Consider the following 18668-nt stretch of genomic DNA (forward strand, 5'->3'; position numbering starts at 1 on the left):
CATCCATCTTCTTCCGCTTTATCTGGGGCCAGGTCGCGGGGGCAGCAGCCTAAGCAGAGAAGCCCAGACCTCCCTCTCCCCAGCCACCTCCTCTAGCTTATCCGGGGGGACACCAACGTGTTCCCAGGCCAGCCGAGAGATATAATCTCTCCAGCGTGTCCTGGGTCTGCGCCGGGGCCTCCTCCCGGTGGGACATGCCCGGAACACCTCACCCAGGAGGCGCACAGGACACATCCTTGTCAGATGCCCAAACCACCACAGCTGGCTCCTTTCGATGTGGAGGAGCAGCGGCTCTACTCTGAGTCCCTCCTGGATGACCGAACTTCTCACCCTATCTCTAAGGGAGAGGAAGCTCATTTCCGCCGCTTGTATCCACAATCTCATTCTTTCAGGTACTACCCACAGCTCGTGGCCACAGGTCAGGGTAGGGACGTAGATCGACCGGTAAATTGAGAGCTTTGCTTTTACACTCAGCTCTCTCTTCACCAGCACCAATCCGTCTGTTGATCTCCAGCTCCCTTCTCCCATCACTCGCAAACAACACCCCGAGATACTTGAACTCCTCCACTTGGGGCAGGAACTCATCCCCGACCCAGAGTGAGCACTCCAACCTTTTCCGGCTGAGAACTATGGCTTCAGATTTGGAGTTGCTGATCCTCATTCCTGCTGCTTCTCACTCTGCTGCAAACCTTTCCAGTGCGAGCTGGAGGCCATCACCCGATGAAGCCAACGAAACCACATCATCCGCGAAAAGAAGAGATGAGATTCTGAGGCCACCGAAGTGAAAGCCCTCCGCCACTTCGCTGCGCCTAGAAATCCTGTCCATAAAAATCACAGAATCTGTGACAAATGGCAGCCCTGGCGGAGCCCATCACCCACCGGGAACGAGTCCGACTTATTGCCGGCAATCCGAACCAAGCTCTTGCATCGGTTGTATAGGGATCGAATTGCCCGTAGCAATGGGCCAGACACCCCATACTCCCGTAGCACCTCCCACAGGACACCCCGAGGAACACGGTCGAATGCCTTCTCCAAGTCCACAAAACACATGCAGACTGGTTGGGCAAACTCCCATAAGATAAGACAAGATAACCTTTATTAATCCCACACGTGGGGAATCTGTTTTGTCACAGCAGGAAGTGGACAGTGCAAAAGTTATATAGCAAAAATTAGAACACAATAAGAATAAAATACTGTACACAACTGTACCGAATAGAATAAAATAAAATACTATATACAGTAGAATAAACAGAATAAAATATACAATATGATAAAAATAGAATACAAATGCTTTATACAACTGAGTAAAAATACAACTTTGTCAGAAAAAGAGTATTGCACTTAGTGTTATTTCGCATGTGTGGATGTGTGTGTTTGATCGGTTGGAGTCTTTGTTGTTGAGTCTGACAGCAGTGGGGAGGAAAGACCTGTGAAATCTCTCCGTCCCACACCGTGGGTGCCGCAGCCTGCCACTGAAGGATCTGCTCAGTGCTGTCAGTCTCCTGCATGGGGTGGGAGATGTTGTCCATCAGGGATAACAGCTTAGCCACCATTCTCCTGTCACTCACCACCTCTACTGGGTCCAGAGGGCATCCTAGAACAGAGCTGGCCCTGCGGATCAGCCTGTTCAGTCTCTTCCTGTCCCCGGCAGAGATGTTGCCACCCAGGCAGACCACACCGTAAAAGATTTGGCCACCACAGATGCCACACCTGCAACCTCCAGTATCCTTGAGAGGATAAAGAGCTGGTCCAGTGTTCCGCGACCACGACGAAAACCGCATTGTTCATCCTGTATCTGAGGTACGACTAGCGGACGAACTCTCCTTTCCAGCACCCTGGCATAGACTTTCCCAGGGAGGCTAAGGAGTGTGATCCCCCTGTAGTTGAAACACACCCTCCGGCCCCCCTTCTTAAAGATGGGGACCACCACCCCGGTCTGCCAGTCCAGAGGTACTGCCCATGATCTCCACGCAACATTGTAGAGGCGTGTCAGCCAGGACAGCCCTACAACGCCCAGATCTTTCAGGAACTCGGGCTTGACCACATCCACACCAGGGGCTCTGCCACCAAGGATTTGTTTAAATGCCTCATTGACCTCGCCCCCGGAAATTGGCAGGTCATCCCCATCATCCCCAGACTCTGCTTCCTCCTCGGAAGACATGTCAGTGGGATTAAGGAGGTCTTCAAAGTATTCCTTCCACCGCCCAACAATTTTCTCAATCAAAGTCAGCAGCGCTCTACCAGCACTATACACAGTGCAGGTAGAGCACCGCTTTCCCCTCCTGAGACGCCTGACGATTTGCCAGAATCTCTTCGAGGCAGTCTTAAAGTCTTTTTCGATGGCCTCTCCAAACTCCTCCCACACCGGAGTTTTTGCTTCAGCCACTGCCCGAGCCGCATTCCGCTTGGCCTGTCCGTACCTCTCAGTTGCCTCTGAAGTCCCACAGGCTAACCAAGCCCGATAGGACTACTTCTTCAGTCTGGTGGCTCCCTTCACCTCTGGTGTCCACCATTTGGTTTGCGAGTTACCACCACGACAGGCACCACCCACCTTGCCGCCGCAGGTCAATGCAGCAGCTTTGGCAATGGAGATGCTGAACATGGTCCATTCGAACTCAATGTCCCCAGTGTCCCTCAGAATGCTGTTGAAGCTCTGCCGGAGGTGTGCGTTGAAGATCTCACGGACTGGGGCCTCTGCTAGGCGTTCCCAGCACACCCTCACTACTCGTTTAGGTGCACCGGGTCTGTCCAGTGTCCTCCCCTGCCACCTGATCCAACTCACCACCAGGTGGTAATCAGTTGACAGCTCAGCCCCTCTCTTTACCCGAGTGTCCAGAACATATGGTCGCAGGTCTGGTGATAAGATTACAAAATCGATCATCGACCTGTGGCCTAGACCGTCCTGGTGCCACGTGCCCTTATGGACACTCTTATGTTCGAACAAGGTGTTCGTTATCGCCAAACTGTGATTTGCACATAAGTCCAATAACAAAACACCGCTCGGGTTCAGATCAAGGAGGCCGTTTCTCCGAATCACGCCCCTTCAGGTCTCGATGTCGTTACCCACGTGAGCATTGAAGTCTTCCAGTAGGACAACTGTCTCATGGTGGAGCATCTTCCAGCACCCCACCCAGGGACTCTAAGAAGGCTGAACTGCCACTTGGTGCATAAGCACAGATGACAGTCAGGACCCGTTCCTTGACCCGAAGGCGGAAGGAACACACCCTCTCATCCACCGGAAAGAACCCCAACATACAGGCAGCAAGACGAGGGGATATTAGAATACCCACCACAGCCTGCCGCCTCTCACCAGGGGCAACTCCAGACTGAGACAGAATTCATCCCCTCTCCAGGAGACTGGTTCAAGAGCCCCAGCCATGCATAGAGGAATGCCTGACTATATCTAGCCGGTACCTCTCAACCTCACGCACTAACTCAGGCTCCTTCCCCACCATAGAGGTGATATTCCATGTCCCAATTGCCAGTCTTGGTAGCCGGGGATCAGTCCGCCAGGGCCTTCGCCGCCCGGGACACAATGCACCCAAACCCCACGGCACCTCCTGCGGGTGGTGGGCTTGTGGGAGGATGGGCCCATGTCCCCTTTTCGAGCTGTGCCCGACTGGGCCCCATGGACTAACGCCCGGCACCAGAAGCTCGCTCTTGGGTACCCTCCCTGGGCCTGGCTCCAGGGCGGGGCCCCGGTAACCCTATCCCGGGCAGGGTAAACTGTTCCCTTGATGTTTTACTCATAAGGGTCTTCTGAATATCTCTTTGTCTGGTCCCTCACCCAGGACCAATTTGCCATGGGAGACCCTACCAGGGGGCAAAAGCCCCTGGAATTCCTGAACACATACCCCTCCACCACGATTCACGGAGAGGTTTGTTTTTTTTTCTTCATTTGGACCAAGTATGTCAAGTATGACATTTTGTAAAAATGTCACACTTGAAAAATTCCAATGGTTCTTTAAAGTATCAACTCTTTGCTTTTTTCCCAGTGATAGCAGGGTCATTTTGGTAATTACAAGCAGAGCACTGCATCCAATTCTTGGCAAATAACACAGAAAATACTGAAAACAAAACGATTAAAAACAATAAAAAGAACCGAAATGCCCAATAAAATGTCTGTTTTCTGTAGAGCACCATCACACTCACTCACTCTCTTTTCTTTCAACAATCATTCATCTTCTTTGGGCTGCTGCTGTGTGGGATTACTGTAACGACCCTAATGTCACTGAAAAATTCAGGAACAGTTGGAGTTCTTTCAATTCAACAAATGGTTCAGGAGTTAGGGGAGTTACAGATATTGAAAAAAATGGCAAAGAACAAACCTGTCATCTGACACTAGCAACATTTTAGACTTTAGAAAGTTAGCACAAGATCTGGTTTAAAGACCTTTAGGAATAATGCTACTTTGTCTGAGGCTTTATCTTGAGTGGTTTCTATAGTCTGCCATTAATGTGGTGTTTGCTCAAACTCACATACTAGCTATAGGCAGTCCGTGCCAAAGTGAGTTAAAATGTCCATATAAGGAAATCCCAGAGAGCTAATTCTGTTCAGCTTGATGTTTTGAACTAAAAAGGTTTAAGTGAGTATGATTCATGCAGAATATAGTTTTATCAAACAATAATAATAATAATAATAAATATAAACACAAAACGTGACAATGATAGGTTTTTTGTGGAAAAATGTGTCCAGGTGTTTCCGTCACAAACATTTTTAATTTTCTTTTTTTTCCAGAGAATTTAAAAGGAAATAAAAATAATTATACCAGAATATTAGAAGGCTTTAAGGGTCTGATCTTACCTGAATCTGCGGGAATTCTCCTCATGCTTTTTCCATGTTTGATTGTAGAGCTTTTTTACTTTATCGATGACTTCCCTGTAATGCACAAGCATTCAGGTACATATTTAGAAGTATCACCCATTCAGGGCTGACATGAAGGAAAAAGTTACGTCAGCTTTTGCTCTTACTTGCAACCTTTACAAAGTTCAGAAGGCTTTGGGGCATCTCTTTGAGGAGACGGTGGGTGAAATTCCACATAACTGTGACAAATAAAAGAGATGAAAAAGTTACCCTTTCTTGAACCCATTTTTTTTTTCAGTTTCCTTGCTCTTGTTCTTTTGTTTACATATGTTGGGAGGTAATTTGTGATATTAACTCATTTATTATGCCTGATACTTGTTGTTATCTGCCTGTAGGACAAAAATTCCAGTCTTACATATTTAAAATAATATTAAATGGATATATGAGTGTTTGGAAATGTAAAACTTACACTTAATGTCTTAATTCATTTGATAGAATTTTTTTAATCAGATAAGTCATATTTCTCAAAATTTTGAAAAACTAACTCAAGTATACCAACTTTGTGTTATTCAAAGATTGCCAATGTAAACCAAGATCCAAAATGCAGACACGAAGGAATGCGAACAAAACTTAATATTAACAAAAAGTGAGCCATTTAATAAGGCTGATGAAAAGGGTACAAAAACTAAAGGCAGATGCACACTGAGGAGAAACTAAGAAGAACCAAACTGCGACTAAATGCTAAACACAAAAGACAGAACAAAACCTTGAACGGGATTTAAAAAAAACTGAACATGGAAAATCCTAGCACCGTCGAGGCATGGAAACATGACCAAGAACAAAAGACAACCGTCAGGGAGACACTGAACAGGGGAGGACAGAGGACAGAAGAAAGTTATGACACAGAAAGGACACAGAAAGATAATGGCTGTATCCTAATTCAGGGTCTGCAGCCTTAAAGGCCACATTTTAAGGCCAATTACGTCACAGCAACGTGACAAAGGCTGTCCCAATTCGAAGGCTGCTCGAAATGCGGCCCTGAAATGCGTCCTTCATTTCCCTGAATTTTAAGGATGTGTCGGTGTAGACTTCATGGCCCAACATATCCCAGACTAAACCTTTAAAAGTAAGTTTAAAAGTAAGTACTGAATATTATGTCACTTATTTACTTATGTCACTTATTTATGTGCAAATGTTTAATAACAAAGAACATTAAAACATTACTGTTGGCCACATGTTGGCAAATTTATGTGACATTAGCGATGTTTGTACTAACTTGGTTTTAAAGCCTTTAAAATATACGCCGTTCAATAGTTGACCTTAATCTCACAGAGAATGTGATGATTTTATGGATAATTAAAGTCAGTCATATATCCACAAACACAACAAGCTGAAAGTCAGTGATGCTGCTCAGTTTGCAGTCCTGAATATCACAGCACAAGCAGGATTCACTGCACAGTTAATGTTAGCTATGTTATATTGCTGCCTGTGTTCGGTGGTGTCGAGCCAAACGGACTTTAACGTGTAAAAGTATGAACATGTATTTATAAGTTACACTTGTGTTTGAATCCTGCAGCTTATCACACATTTGATTTCCATGTGTGACAACTGCAAGTGTCCAGAGTGAGGACAGACTGAGGGACCCACTGCTGCACATCATCTGTGAGGCTTTGCACCCCTGATGATCCACCAGGACAAACTCAGCAGTGTGTGAGGAAGAGGAGGAGGAAGAGCCAGCAGCACCTGACAGATGGAGAGAATAGACAGACTGTTCCCTGTTTGTGAAGGACTGCTAGAAAAGTTTAACATAACTAATTGTCTGTCCTGAATCAGTCTTATTAGGTAATGTTCAAATAATTTGATCATCCCAGTGTTTTCAGTGTGGGAGAAAGTACTCAGGGCCTTCAAGTTACACACTATGAAAGGCAGCAACAAGTTTAATGTTCAGAAACCTAAAGTATGTATCAGCAGCAGAATGGACCTAAAAATGTTTGTTTCAGTTCTATGAAGCTTTGAGTATTTTGGATTAGTAGCACTGCTGTGTTTGTTGCATCATATTGCTGTAATTGTTTATATACTTTATATATTCTGAGGTAAGTTGATATATAGTGTTACATCATATTCTATAAGGATGTTATGTGTTTGTAGACTTTCTGCCCAGTTTGACCCATTTAGCAGAAGTCAGCCTGTTTAAGGCTCTGATATCTATTCTGTATGACTTAAAGAAGTTATGACATGGTATGATTTTCTCACCCAATAAAGAAATATTCAATATATCAGTCTACTCTTCATTCTATCAGAAACAGTTATCACAGCTCGTACATTTAGTTTTTCCACATATATGTAAGCACTAAGCCAAATTGAGTAATGCCAACATAATAAAGGAACAACATTTGTCTCATATATGATACATCTATATATACCCTGTCAAAGATACTTGTCTTTGAGTGAAGATTTAAGGTGATAGGAAATATAAATAACTGCAACTTGAATCTTTAGTGAAGCTCAATATTTGACCCAGAGTTCATGTTCACTGCTGTAATAACTAACAATGGTTAATATAATACTAACTTTAATATTGGACATATTATATTTACATCACCAAAGTGAGATGACTTTACTCTCATGAACAACATTAGCTAATTGTTATTTACTAACTAATCTTTACATGACTGTTCAGTACAGAAATGAAGCCCAACAATCATGTTTTTACTGTCCTGTGGTCTCAGCCTCAGATAGTTATTAAATCAAACAAAGCTCATGTAAAAACAAACAAACAAATGGACAAAAGATTTTGTCCTTCATTTCTGTCAACCAATGCTGTATTAAACGTTTCCAGCGGTTGGTGTCATGGTTGCTTGGCAACCTGAGCAGCACAACAGAGGCTAGACCGTCCCATTTCACAAGCCTCACACTTCCAGCTTTAGCGGTCTTTGAGTACGCGGCCCTTGAGGACCATTAAGGCTGCGTACTTTAACCCTTTAAAGCCGGTTGGAGCAGGCACGAGAAAGCCTAAAGGACTTAAACATAAACCATAAACATCATGGGTGATTACTAGGGGTGCAACGATACACAAAATTCACGGTTCAGTTCGGTTGGGTTCGATACTTTGGTGTCACGGTTCGATATTTTTTCGATACAAAAAAAAATGTTCATGCCTTTTTAATTTGTCATTTATTAAATTTTCACGGCACATTCTGCACCACATCTCTGTGCGCTCATCATTTGTTTGAAGCCAGCTCACCTTCTGCAACCACTTTTCCGCGAATACGCGCTTCTTTTGTGGTTCGGACTCCTTCTGACATTTGTTTGGAGGTGGAGGAAAACCAAAGTAATTGCTTAAAGGAGCTTCTTCGACATCTTTAAGAGTTCTAAACAAATGTCTGTCCTCCTCCAGAAAATCTTATGTACGCAAACACGCGTTGCAACTTCTTAGCTTGTGCGCGTTTTTTATTTTGACAGCGAATGCGCACCTGCGGACCACTTATGTGCAGCCCTGGTTATTTAGCTCATCATATTGCAGCCACAGAAATTCTTTTGTCCATGAAACCATAAAGCTGCACTTTCTTTTTTCCTTATAGTCTGATTTGTCATAACTTTTCCATTTTGTGGTAAGCTTTTCTTTGGCTGTCACTTCTTCACCCTGACCTGTCTTATTTGGCTCAGCAGAACTAAAATATATATCCTGCTGCTTTTACACACCCACTCACATAACGCTCAGCGATTCTCTGCGTGATCAACCTCTCACATGTTTAAGCTTGCTGCGGCAGATTTCACTTGTCATGTTTGCAAAGTAAGCTAACGATTGATAAGATGATGTCAGAGGAATTGGTGCGCAAATTATCATCTCTCACCAATCAGTGCTGTCGCGCTCTGTACACAGTTCGCGCGATTGCAAAGTGAAAGCAAAAAACAAGCACAAATTCAAACGCGATTTCAATATGTCACATATTGAAAGTGGCTCACCGATGCCAATGACATAATTACCCAGCTACATTTCCGAAAGAATGCAAAAGCATTGACATATATTTTTCCTTCCTACGATAGGCCGACGGGCAGGGCAGAGATAGATTTTGGTAGCCCGACTGGAAAAATCACTAGCCCCTGGACGTCGGGCTAGCGATTTTGCGAGCCCTGTATCTGATTGAGGAATCATTCATCTTTGGAAAAGAGAGTTTATTACAGAGAAATGGCTCTTAACAAAATAAAAGCTATACTATACGCTTCTTCTGGGGTATATTCTCAGCAGCATATTAAACATATCAGGTCCCCATAAGGAGAATCACGTGCTAACGGCTGTCTAATGACTCGGGTAAAGTTTGTAGCATGCGTGCTTGTTGTTTTTGTCTGCTTCCACTTGTCTTTGCACTAGGATGATGTCGGCGTAAATGTGCAGTCATATTCGTTGTGTTCCCACTAGTGCTGTCAGCGTTAATCTGAAGTGACGTTAATGCAACACGGCAACGGAGTAAGCTCGTTAACGTGTTGACGCCGTCCAGCCCCACGCACGGGGCGATCCGCGGTAGCTCGTTAACGGAGATTTGCCACGTTGTGGCGTTAACGTCATTTCAGATTAACGCTGACAGCACTAGTGGGAACACAATGAATATGACTGCACACTCTTGGGCTACAGCAACATATGAAGGTTCAGTACCTCTTTGTAGATTCCCCACTTTGTGGTTTCTCAGCTCTTTACAACACCATACTATATATGACTTTGTATTTCACTTTTACACTTTACGTCTGCCTTTCTTTCAAAATACATCCTAACTAAAAAAAAGTATTGTCAAAAGAAAATAAGCGCAGCCAAGTTCATTAGAAATATATTTTTGTGTAATACTACGTAATATACAAGTTATTCATGTCCAGTTATTTACAAATCAGTACCAATAATGTTGTGTAGTCAGAGTAAACCGGTCCTGTGACTCTAACCTTATTTTCACTGCACAACAAAACTCGTATCAAAAGAACAATGGAAACAAAACAAACATATACCAAAGCTGAGGTTTGTGGTTACGTGTGAAAGAATGAATGACAAAGACATGAAGACATGTACTTCAGCTTTTACCAGAGTATTTTTTAACAAATATGAAATGTGTATTTCTACTTAAATTAAGCATGTTTGTATTTCTGCAACCTCAGGCTTATATTAGCATTTTACACAGCTTCCCAACTGTTGGGAACCGTTTATCACAGTGCCATAATATACTTTTGATCAGAATACTTTGTTTCGTGACCTTTTGCTTTTATCTGTAAGATACAAAGGTATTTACTCACTCACCTGTTCTCGAACGTGTACCAGATAAGAGTGGTCAGCAGACTCCCCATACAGAGGAGATTGATCATAATCGAGAGCTTTTTCCTCATGTCGCTCTAGTGCTTCACCTTTCTTAACACTTAGTTTTAACTCAGCTTTTTTTATGTACTTTTACCTCATATGTTGATATGGTTATCTGCCCGGTATTAAATCCGTTTTTTTTTTTATATTCTTTACGGCCAAAAAGACAAAAGTGCTCAAAGTGGTCAAACTCAGAAAACTATCTTTAATTTTACATATTCCGGAATATGGAGACCCAGCAGACACACAGACACGTCAGCCAAAGTCTGAAGCACAAACAGGAAGCCTAGTTATATATATATATATACTCCCTCTAGACGTCACACCAGGTGAGGTGGTGAGTAACAGGAGAATGGTGGCTAAGCTGTCATCCCTGTTGGACAACATCTCCCACTCCATACATGAGACATGAGGCATGACAGCCTAGTAGGTGTGGCTGTTACTCTTCTCTTCCTCCTCTTGCCCACTACCTGCTCTGTGCTGCTGCTTGCGCGTGGCCACTGATTAGACCTTGTTCAATCTACAGCTAAGCGTGGCCTGGTGCGCGCCGCTCTGCCAGGTGAGCTGAATTAGAGCAATCAAGGGCTGGCGTAGTAGACCTTAAAATGCATGCAGCAGTCATTTGACCCGGGTGCGACATACTGAGAGGACAGCAAACAAAGCACAATCCACTTTCCACTATGAGGAAGACTTTGAGCTAGACGGGCTATTGGTAAGCTCTTGGACTCATATTTGCTTGGGAACTATGGAAGCTCAATTGTGGAAACGTATTTATGCTTTGGGAAATAGTTACTGCATTTAAGTTTAAAAAATTATATTGATATTAAAATGAATGTTTAAGTTTGAATAAATTGTTTATGTAGATAGTGTTTCCCACATTTATGTTAATTGATACTAAAAATAGTTACCCCAAATCCTTGGTAAATCTTAAAACTAGTGTAAATATGTTTACTTTAATTTAAGGAAAATAATTCTTTGTAAAGTCTCTTTTAAAATGTTTGCAAAACTTTAAAATGTATACTTTAAAAATGTAATTGTTTGTAAGAAGTGTAAAATGCAAGGTAGACACATTTTGTCTATTTAAGAACCACAGTTTATTTCATCTTCGTTGTTTTGAAATAAACTCAGCTCTGTGATTTAAAAACCAATGAATGTAAAACTAACTTAAACTGGGTTAAATGATAGTTTAGACAAAAGTATTTAGCTTTAGCTATGTTAAGTGGCTTTACTGAAGTGTATATATTTTATTTCATTTGTATTCTGTATAATGCATTTAATTTATCTGAATGATTAATGAAATGTTCTTTATTTTTTGTGTTGAAAGGTTTTTCACCTATCTGCTATCTAACTAGCAGGTCAAAATAAATTGAGTGAAATTCAAAGTCTGGGCCCGTATCCCTAAAGATTCTGAGAATCTTCTCAGAGAGCTCCTGACTTAGCCTAAAAATTCCTTGCCAGGAGTTTTAGCTTGGAAGTGATTCCAGAACATTTTCAGTGAACTCTGAGCAAGGAATGGATGGAAAATCCTATCTCAGTGAGGAGGTGTGGTTGACCCCGTTGCTAGGTATGAGTCATTTCAAAAGCCTGTGATTGGTTGATCCTACAAGTTTGATGGAAATGAGCTTTTGGTGATAATGAGCAAAGGATGTACCCTCAAATCAATAAACATAATTATACACTCTAATCTTATGCTGACTGTAATTGTAAATAATATTTCACATTCAAGAAAATATCTGGAAAATGAATAGTAAGCTGTAGGGGTTATAGCCTAACATTAGAATCTAAAATATGTGAAAACTTAAACTCATTACACCCTGTTCAAATAATGATTTGTGTCTTATTTGCTCAGATTAATATCCTAGCTGGCATATTTTGTACTTTCACTCCCATATGGACCCCATTGAAAACAAGATGGCCTATCTCAAGGGGCTGTCCTTAATGAAGTAGAAATCACAACGTTACAAGTCCAGTGTGGTCTTAACGAGGGTAACACGGCTCAGCTTTTATCAATGTCTGTGATTGCTGGCTGGTCTATTTATAAAGGCTTGTTAACAAATATCCTACAAACACAGAAAATGGAGAATAAAAGGACTCTCAAGCCAAACTGGACCGAGGAGCAAGGTTTGTTGCTGGCCCAGTTGGTGAACGAACATAAAGGTATGTTACGAGGAAAATTTGGCCCAACTGTCACTAGCCGAGGCAAGAGGCGCGCCTGGGACACAGTATCCCAAACAATCAATGCCTCTTTTCCACTGGTGGTGTGGACAGGCGACGATTGTGAGAAAAGGTGGTATGTGCTGCAGTCCAAGGCAAAAGATGAGATTGCAGCACACAAGCGGGAATCCTCACTCACAGGTGAGCAAAATATTATAGCCTACCACATAATCTGGCAACTTGCTCCTGCTGGCAAAGTTAATTTGCATGCCTAAGTACTGTGTTCATTGACTGTTTCTTTCTAGGGGGTGGACCACCTGCAAAGCGGCTGTCCCAGGTGGCCGACACTGTCTTTCAAGTCCTGGGACACTCTGAGGTCAGTGTCACTGGGCTGCCAACAGGCATTGACACATCAATGATGCAGGCCCTTGAAGTGCAGCAAAGGTAGGACACAGGGTTATTCATATCTACAGTGTTTATTCATTGCAGAAGCAATTTCATGTGTTATCCATGCTCATTGTATTAAATTAATTTAATCAAAACAATAATTAAACTAGGCCTATGCATTTCTGTAGCATGGAGCCATCACAAGAACCGGGCCCATCAAGTTTGCCGATGAGATTGCCGCCTGAACCATCTGCAGCTGCTACTCGGGATAGCCCGGCGGATCAAACACCATTCCCATCCGCAGCACCTGCTCCGTCAGCATCCCTGCAGGAGAGCAGATTGCAACTACAATTGATGTGTTTGAACAACAAAAAAAAAAGTCCTTTCCCTTCAGGAGGAGTACTACCGCCTTAAAATTGAACACCTAAAAAATAAACCATTTACAGATTGTGTTCTGTGTCTTGCATTTAACAATTGCAGGTGATGTGCAGTAAAACTGTGGTAGTTCTTAATACCATCACAAGTTCTCAAAAGACATGGGGCTACAGCTTGCCTGAAATGTAAATTTGTGAAGTTTGCCCTGTAAGGCAGTCCACTATGGGCTAGGTTCCCCTGTGGAATGTAAATATCTTCTTCACCACCATCCTCATCGTTGTCTTCGTCCTCATCGCCATCCTCCAGAGGTTCTGCAATCTGTCTAACCTTGCAAATATTGTGTAATATTGCACAGGCTATGATGACTTTGCTGACTTTTTCAGACCTCAGCCGCACCTCTCTGTGGAGAACATGAAAGCACCTCTTAAGCTGGCCTATGCCACGCTCCATCACCGCTCTTGTTGTCTTGTGGGCCCTACAATAGAATACAGAGACCTTTAATTATTTGATGGAAATATTGCACTACTTGGATGCTCTAACATACTGCTTGCATTTCATTTCTATGATTTTTGTATTGTTTGCCTTACCTGTTATAGTTTAGTTGGGGCCCTTGGCGTGGCTGCAGGTAAGGTGTAAGGAGCCATGGTTTGCATGGGTAGGCACTGTCCCCTAACAAGTGGCACTTAGCTAGCTCTCAAAAAGCTGTCTGATGCCACTCTCGGAGAGCATTCTCGCATCATGTGTGGAGGCTGGCCATTTAGCCACAATGTCTAAAATCTTACAGGCCACATTGAACACTATTTGCACATTGATGCTGTGGAAATTCCTCTTAACAAAGACAGCGTCGTCCTCTAATGGCGCAATTATTCTCACATGTGTTCCATCAATTACACCCACAATGCCAGGGAATCCTGCAATGTCCATAAATGCCCTTTTATGTGTGTGTAAAGTGCGGGCATCCAGCGGGAATGAAACAAATTGTCACAATATTAGGTTGTGACAAAGCTGTCAGTGTTTGGGTGACGACTCTGCTGACGGAGGATTGGGACAGACCCAAGTCATCACTGCTGCATTGTTGCATTTTCCCGGTTGCCAAATACCTCAGGGTTGTGATTACTTTCGTCTCCGGTGTAATAGCGTTGTGGCGTCGAGTTGGTGAAGTAATTGCATCTCTAAGGAGATCCACCACAAACATGATTCCTGCACGATCCAATCTGTAGCATCTCAATAATTCCCTGTCATCCAGTGTTTGCAGGACATCTCTCCTGCCTCTTCTGTTGGCCATTTTGTGCAGCTGCTTAGGGGAACTCCTAAGCCACTAAAAGTCCTCTTCCCTGCTCTTAGCAGATCTCGTCTTAGGAGCCCTTTTAATGCTAGGAATCTTGAGGAATAGCTTTTATATTAACTGGGATTGTCGTGTCACTTTTAGGGGAAATTCTAAGAAAACGTCATGACTCTGAGAATTTTCTTAGAATTTGGCCACTAGGAGCCACTTTTTGCACAAAGATTCTTTAGGGATACGGGCCCTGGTCTTTTTCAAGTGTTGGCACCTCACAGACAGAACACTTGACAGTGGGAGACTATGGCACCCACGGTGTGGGACGGAGAGATTTCACAGGTCTTTCCTCCCCACTGCTGTCAGACTCCACAATAAAGACTTTTGCAGCTGATCAAACACACAAACCCACACATGTGCAATAAGACTGCTATATGTGCAATTCTTGTGCAATTCTTCTTCTGACGAAGTTGTATTTTTGCATTTTTCCTACTCAGTTGTATATAGCATTTGTTTTTCTATTTTATTCTATATTTTATTGCATTCCAGTGTTTTCTAATTTTTGCTACATAACTTTGCACTTTTGCTGTAACAAAACAAATTTCCCACCTGTGGGACTAATAAAGGTCATCTTATCTTACCACACTTTAAGTTTTGATCAAACACTCTGCTTAGTTTCACTTTCTGCCTGCAAAAGTATGCTCTGCAAAAGCCTGTAATTTCCTGTCAGTACTTTTGGAACAGACTGTACTAAGAGACAGCCCTTTTAAACTATATTAACCCTTAAGACCTACCATAGAACCAAATCCGCCAGAGCTTATATTATATTTTTACATGCTGTGGAGCCATTTTTGGGAGCATTTCAAGTTGCTATACATCAATACAACCATTATAGCCTAGATTTTAATAATATGTATTAATTAAGTGCATAGTAATTACATAAATTGCAAAAAAGTGCAATAAACTACAAAAAAATTGAAAATCATTTTTGTTTTTTTAACATATATTTCTAGTTAGAGAAATTTAAGAGGCTTATCCCTCAAAACTGTAAATACAAAAAAGTTGCACAAAATAGTTTCCCACCACAGGAAATTTATTTTGAGTGTCTTCATAATTTTATTTTTGAAATACACCAATTTTTATATACTGCAGGAAAAACGAAAATAAATATTATAATGCAAATTTGCAAAAAAGCAGCATATGCATCAAAATAAACTATTTCCAGCAGTGCAATATGAGTCCTAAGCATCCCAGAAACGACACAGAAAGTCATAAAGTCAAACATAACTTTTAAAAACACCAGTATAGGCTCATTGAGGCCCGGACGGTAAAAAACTACATTTCCGCGAAAATGACGTCACTTCCGGTTTCCGGTTTCATGGCGGACATGCGATAGTTCACGCTGACGTCTAATCCAATGTAGGAAGTGTTACGAACAGCTGATCGGATCGGCAAAGCGCGTTTCCGGAATATTATGATTTTGTTGCTGCAAGTGCTTTTTATGCAGTTTTTGCAAAGCTATATGTGGAAGGAAACTGTGACCGAGGACAAGCTGATGGCATAAGTTGTAAGTACAACTCCTCCGGTTTCATATGCAAAAAAAATTATTGCGTTAGCTCACGTGGTTGCAGAGCTACCGGGATTTAAAAATAGTTGCGCAAAACAGAGCATACCCGCTCCAACCGGTTTTAAAGGGTTAAAAGCAAGTAACAATAAACACTAAATAAGGATTAACAATATATTTATTTCATGACAGTTCTTCCCCTTTTCGTGTTTCCCAAGAAACACGACATAATTCCTAATCTATCCCATTAAGTCTACTTTCATGTGAGAATAATAGCTAGAATATAACAAAGGAAGTGCCCAACCCTTTAGGTCCTATCTCTTCAAAGAGTTGTACATTTTCAATGTTCCCTTATTACTATAGCATAATTACTTGTATCCACAACAAATAAATCAAAAAAATAAATCTAGCCCTTATACAGCACCTCGCGTTTACGCTGGGCTGTGAGCTATCGTTCCTTCTGTTCCGACCATCCCCTTTTGACTCCACTTCTGACTCCCCTCATTGCTCACTATAAAATCCAATCATATATGATTAACTTTATCCTATTAAGATGTCCCATATTACTCTTTGGAAACAGCCTCTATAGAGTTGTTTTTTCACCCCCTCTACGGGTAATTGTGTGGCTGTTATACTTTTTTTGCCGATTTTTTTCATTTAACAAGTATATTTGAGGGACACATACAGTGGGGCAAAAAAGTATTTAGTCAGCCACCGATTGTGCAAGTTCCCCCACTTAAAATGATGACAGAGGTCAGTAATTTGCACCAGAGGTACACTTCAACTGTGAGAGACAGAATGTGAAAAAAAAAATCCATGAATTCACATGGTAGGATTTGTAAAGAATTTATTCGTAAATCAGGGTGGAAAATAAGTATTTGGTCAATAACAAAAATACAACTCAATACTTAACTTAACGTAACATAACCTTTGTTGGCAATAACAGAGGTCAAACGTTTACTATAGGTCTTTACCAGGTTTGCACACACAGTAGCTGGTATTTTGGCCCATTCCTCCATGCAGATCTTCTCAAGAGCAGTGATGTTTTGGGGCTGTCGCTGAGCAACACGGACTTTCAACTCCCACCACAGATTTTCTATGGGGTTGAGGTCTGGAGACTGGCTAGGCCACTCCAGGACTTTCAAATGCTTCTTACGGAGCCACTCCTTTGTTGCCCGGGTGGTGTGTTTTGGATCATTGTCATGTTGGAAGACCCAGCCTCGTTTCATCTTCAAAGTTCTCACTGATGGAAGGAGGTTTTGGCTCAAAATCTCACGATACTTGGCCCCATTCATTCTGTCCTTAACACGGATCAGTCGTCCTGTCCCCTTGGCAGAAAAACAGCCCCATAGCATGATGTTTCCACCCCCATGCTTCACAGTAGGTATGGTGTTCTTGGGATGCAACTCAGTATTCTTCTTCCTCCAAACACGACGAGTTGAGTTTATACCAAAAAGTTCTACTTTGGTTTCATCTGACCACATGACATTCTCCCAATCCTCTGCTGTATCATCCATGTGCTCTCAGGCAAACTTCAGACGGGCCTGGACATGCACTGGCTTCAGCAGCGGAACACGTCTGGCACTGCGGGATTTGATTCCCTGCTGTTGTAGTGTGTTACTGATGGTGACCTTTGTTACTTTGGTCCCAGCTCTCTGCAGGTCATTCACCAGGTCCCCCCGTGTGGTTCTGGGATCTTTGCTCACCGTTCTCATGATCATTTTGACCCCACGGGATGAGATCTTGCGTGGAGCCCCAGATCGAGGGAGATTATCAGTGGTCTTGTATGTCTTCCATTTTCTGATGATTGCTTCCACAGTTGATTTTTTCACACCAAGCTGCTTGCCTATTGTAGATTCACTCTTCCCAGTCTGGTGCAGGTCTACAATTCTTTTCCTGGTGTCCTTCGAAAGCTCTTTGGTCTTGGCCATGGCGGAGTTTGGAGTCTGACTGGTTGAGGCTGTGGACAGGTGTCTTTTATACAGATGATGAGGTCAAACAGGTGCCATTCATACAGGTAACGAGTGGGGGACAGAAAAGCTTCTTACAGAAGACGTTACAGGTCTGTGAGAGCCAGGGATTTTCCTTGTTTGAGGTGACCAAATACTTATTTTCCACCCTGATTTACGAATAAATTCTTTACAAATCCTACCATGTGAATTCATGGATTTTTTTTTCACATTCTGTCTCTCACAGTTGAAGTGTACCTCTGGTGCAAATTACTGACCTCTGTCATCATTTTAAGTGGGGGAACTTGCACAATCGGTGGCTGACTAAATACTTTTTTGCCCCACTGTAGCATGTTTAGCATTTTTTCAGCTGTCCATTTTGCTTTTCCGATTTTTCTGTTTAAGTTATTACAATTGTGCTAAATCATACTATTTCTGCTATTTTATAAGATTTGTGCTAAATATAGTATTTCTACCAAATATATTATTTCTGATTAATTATAGTTTTTCTACCAAATCATAGTAAAGTATTTTTGCTTTTTATAGGATTTTTATAGGATATTTGTGTTGTCCTTGGGTCATTTTTGTTCTCTAAAGAAATCTTTTGCTATCGAAAATGTGTTTTTTATTCATCAAATGGTCTGAAAATAACAGAAGTTATTCATTACTATGCTATGCATGATTGGAATAAGTTTTAAGTAATTTGATGTGACGTTCTGTATCGAGGCTTCGAAGCTTGTGTCGAGTAATGGAGGGGGCGTTTCCGCGATGCGCGTATCGAGGCTTGCTTCATTTATGGGAGGAGCTGAAAATGATGACGTC

The 18668-nt window shown here is 42.2% G+C and overlaps 1 protein-coding gene across 2 annotated transcripts in view; it reads right to left on the reverse strand.

Moving 5' to 3' along the window:
* LOC148103587 (alpha-2,8-sialyltransferase 8E-like) overlaps positions 1-18668 on the reverse strand; it is a 71878-nt gene that overhangs the window by 6541 nt on the left and 46669 nt on the right. Inside the window, exons 1-3 of one of the 2 annotated variants that reach the window (XM_087838707.1) lie at positions 10085-10269; positions 4971-5042; positions 4804-4878 (exon numbers count right to left, since the gene is read on the reverse strand). The exons of the other annotated variant lie outside the window; for it this stretch is intronic. Of the exons in view, the coding sequence (XP_087694833.1) occupies positions 4804-4878; positions 4971-5042; positions 10085-10170 (233 nt within the window). The 5' untranslated portion in view covers positions 10171-10269. Of the gene's footprint in view, positions 1-4803; positions 4879-4970; positions 5043-10084; positions 10270-18668 lie in introns of those variants that run through there. 2 annotated transcript variants of the gene reach the window in all.

Source organism: Neolamprologus brichardi, chromosome 3 (assembly GCF_056152115.1).
Source record: "Neolamprologus brichardi isolate AB-2024 chromosome 3, ASM5615211v1, whole genome shotgun sequence".
NCBI lineage: Eukaryota > Metazoa > Chordata > Actinopteri > Cichliformes > Cichlidae > Neolamprologus > Neolamprologus brichardi.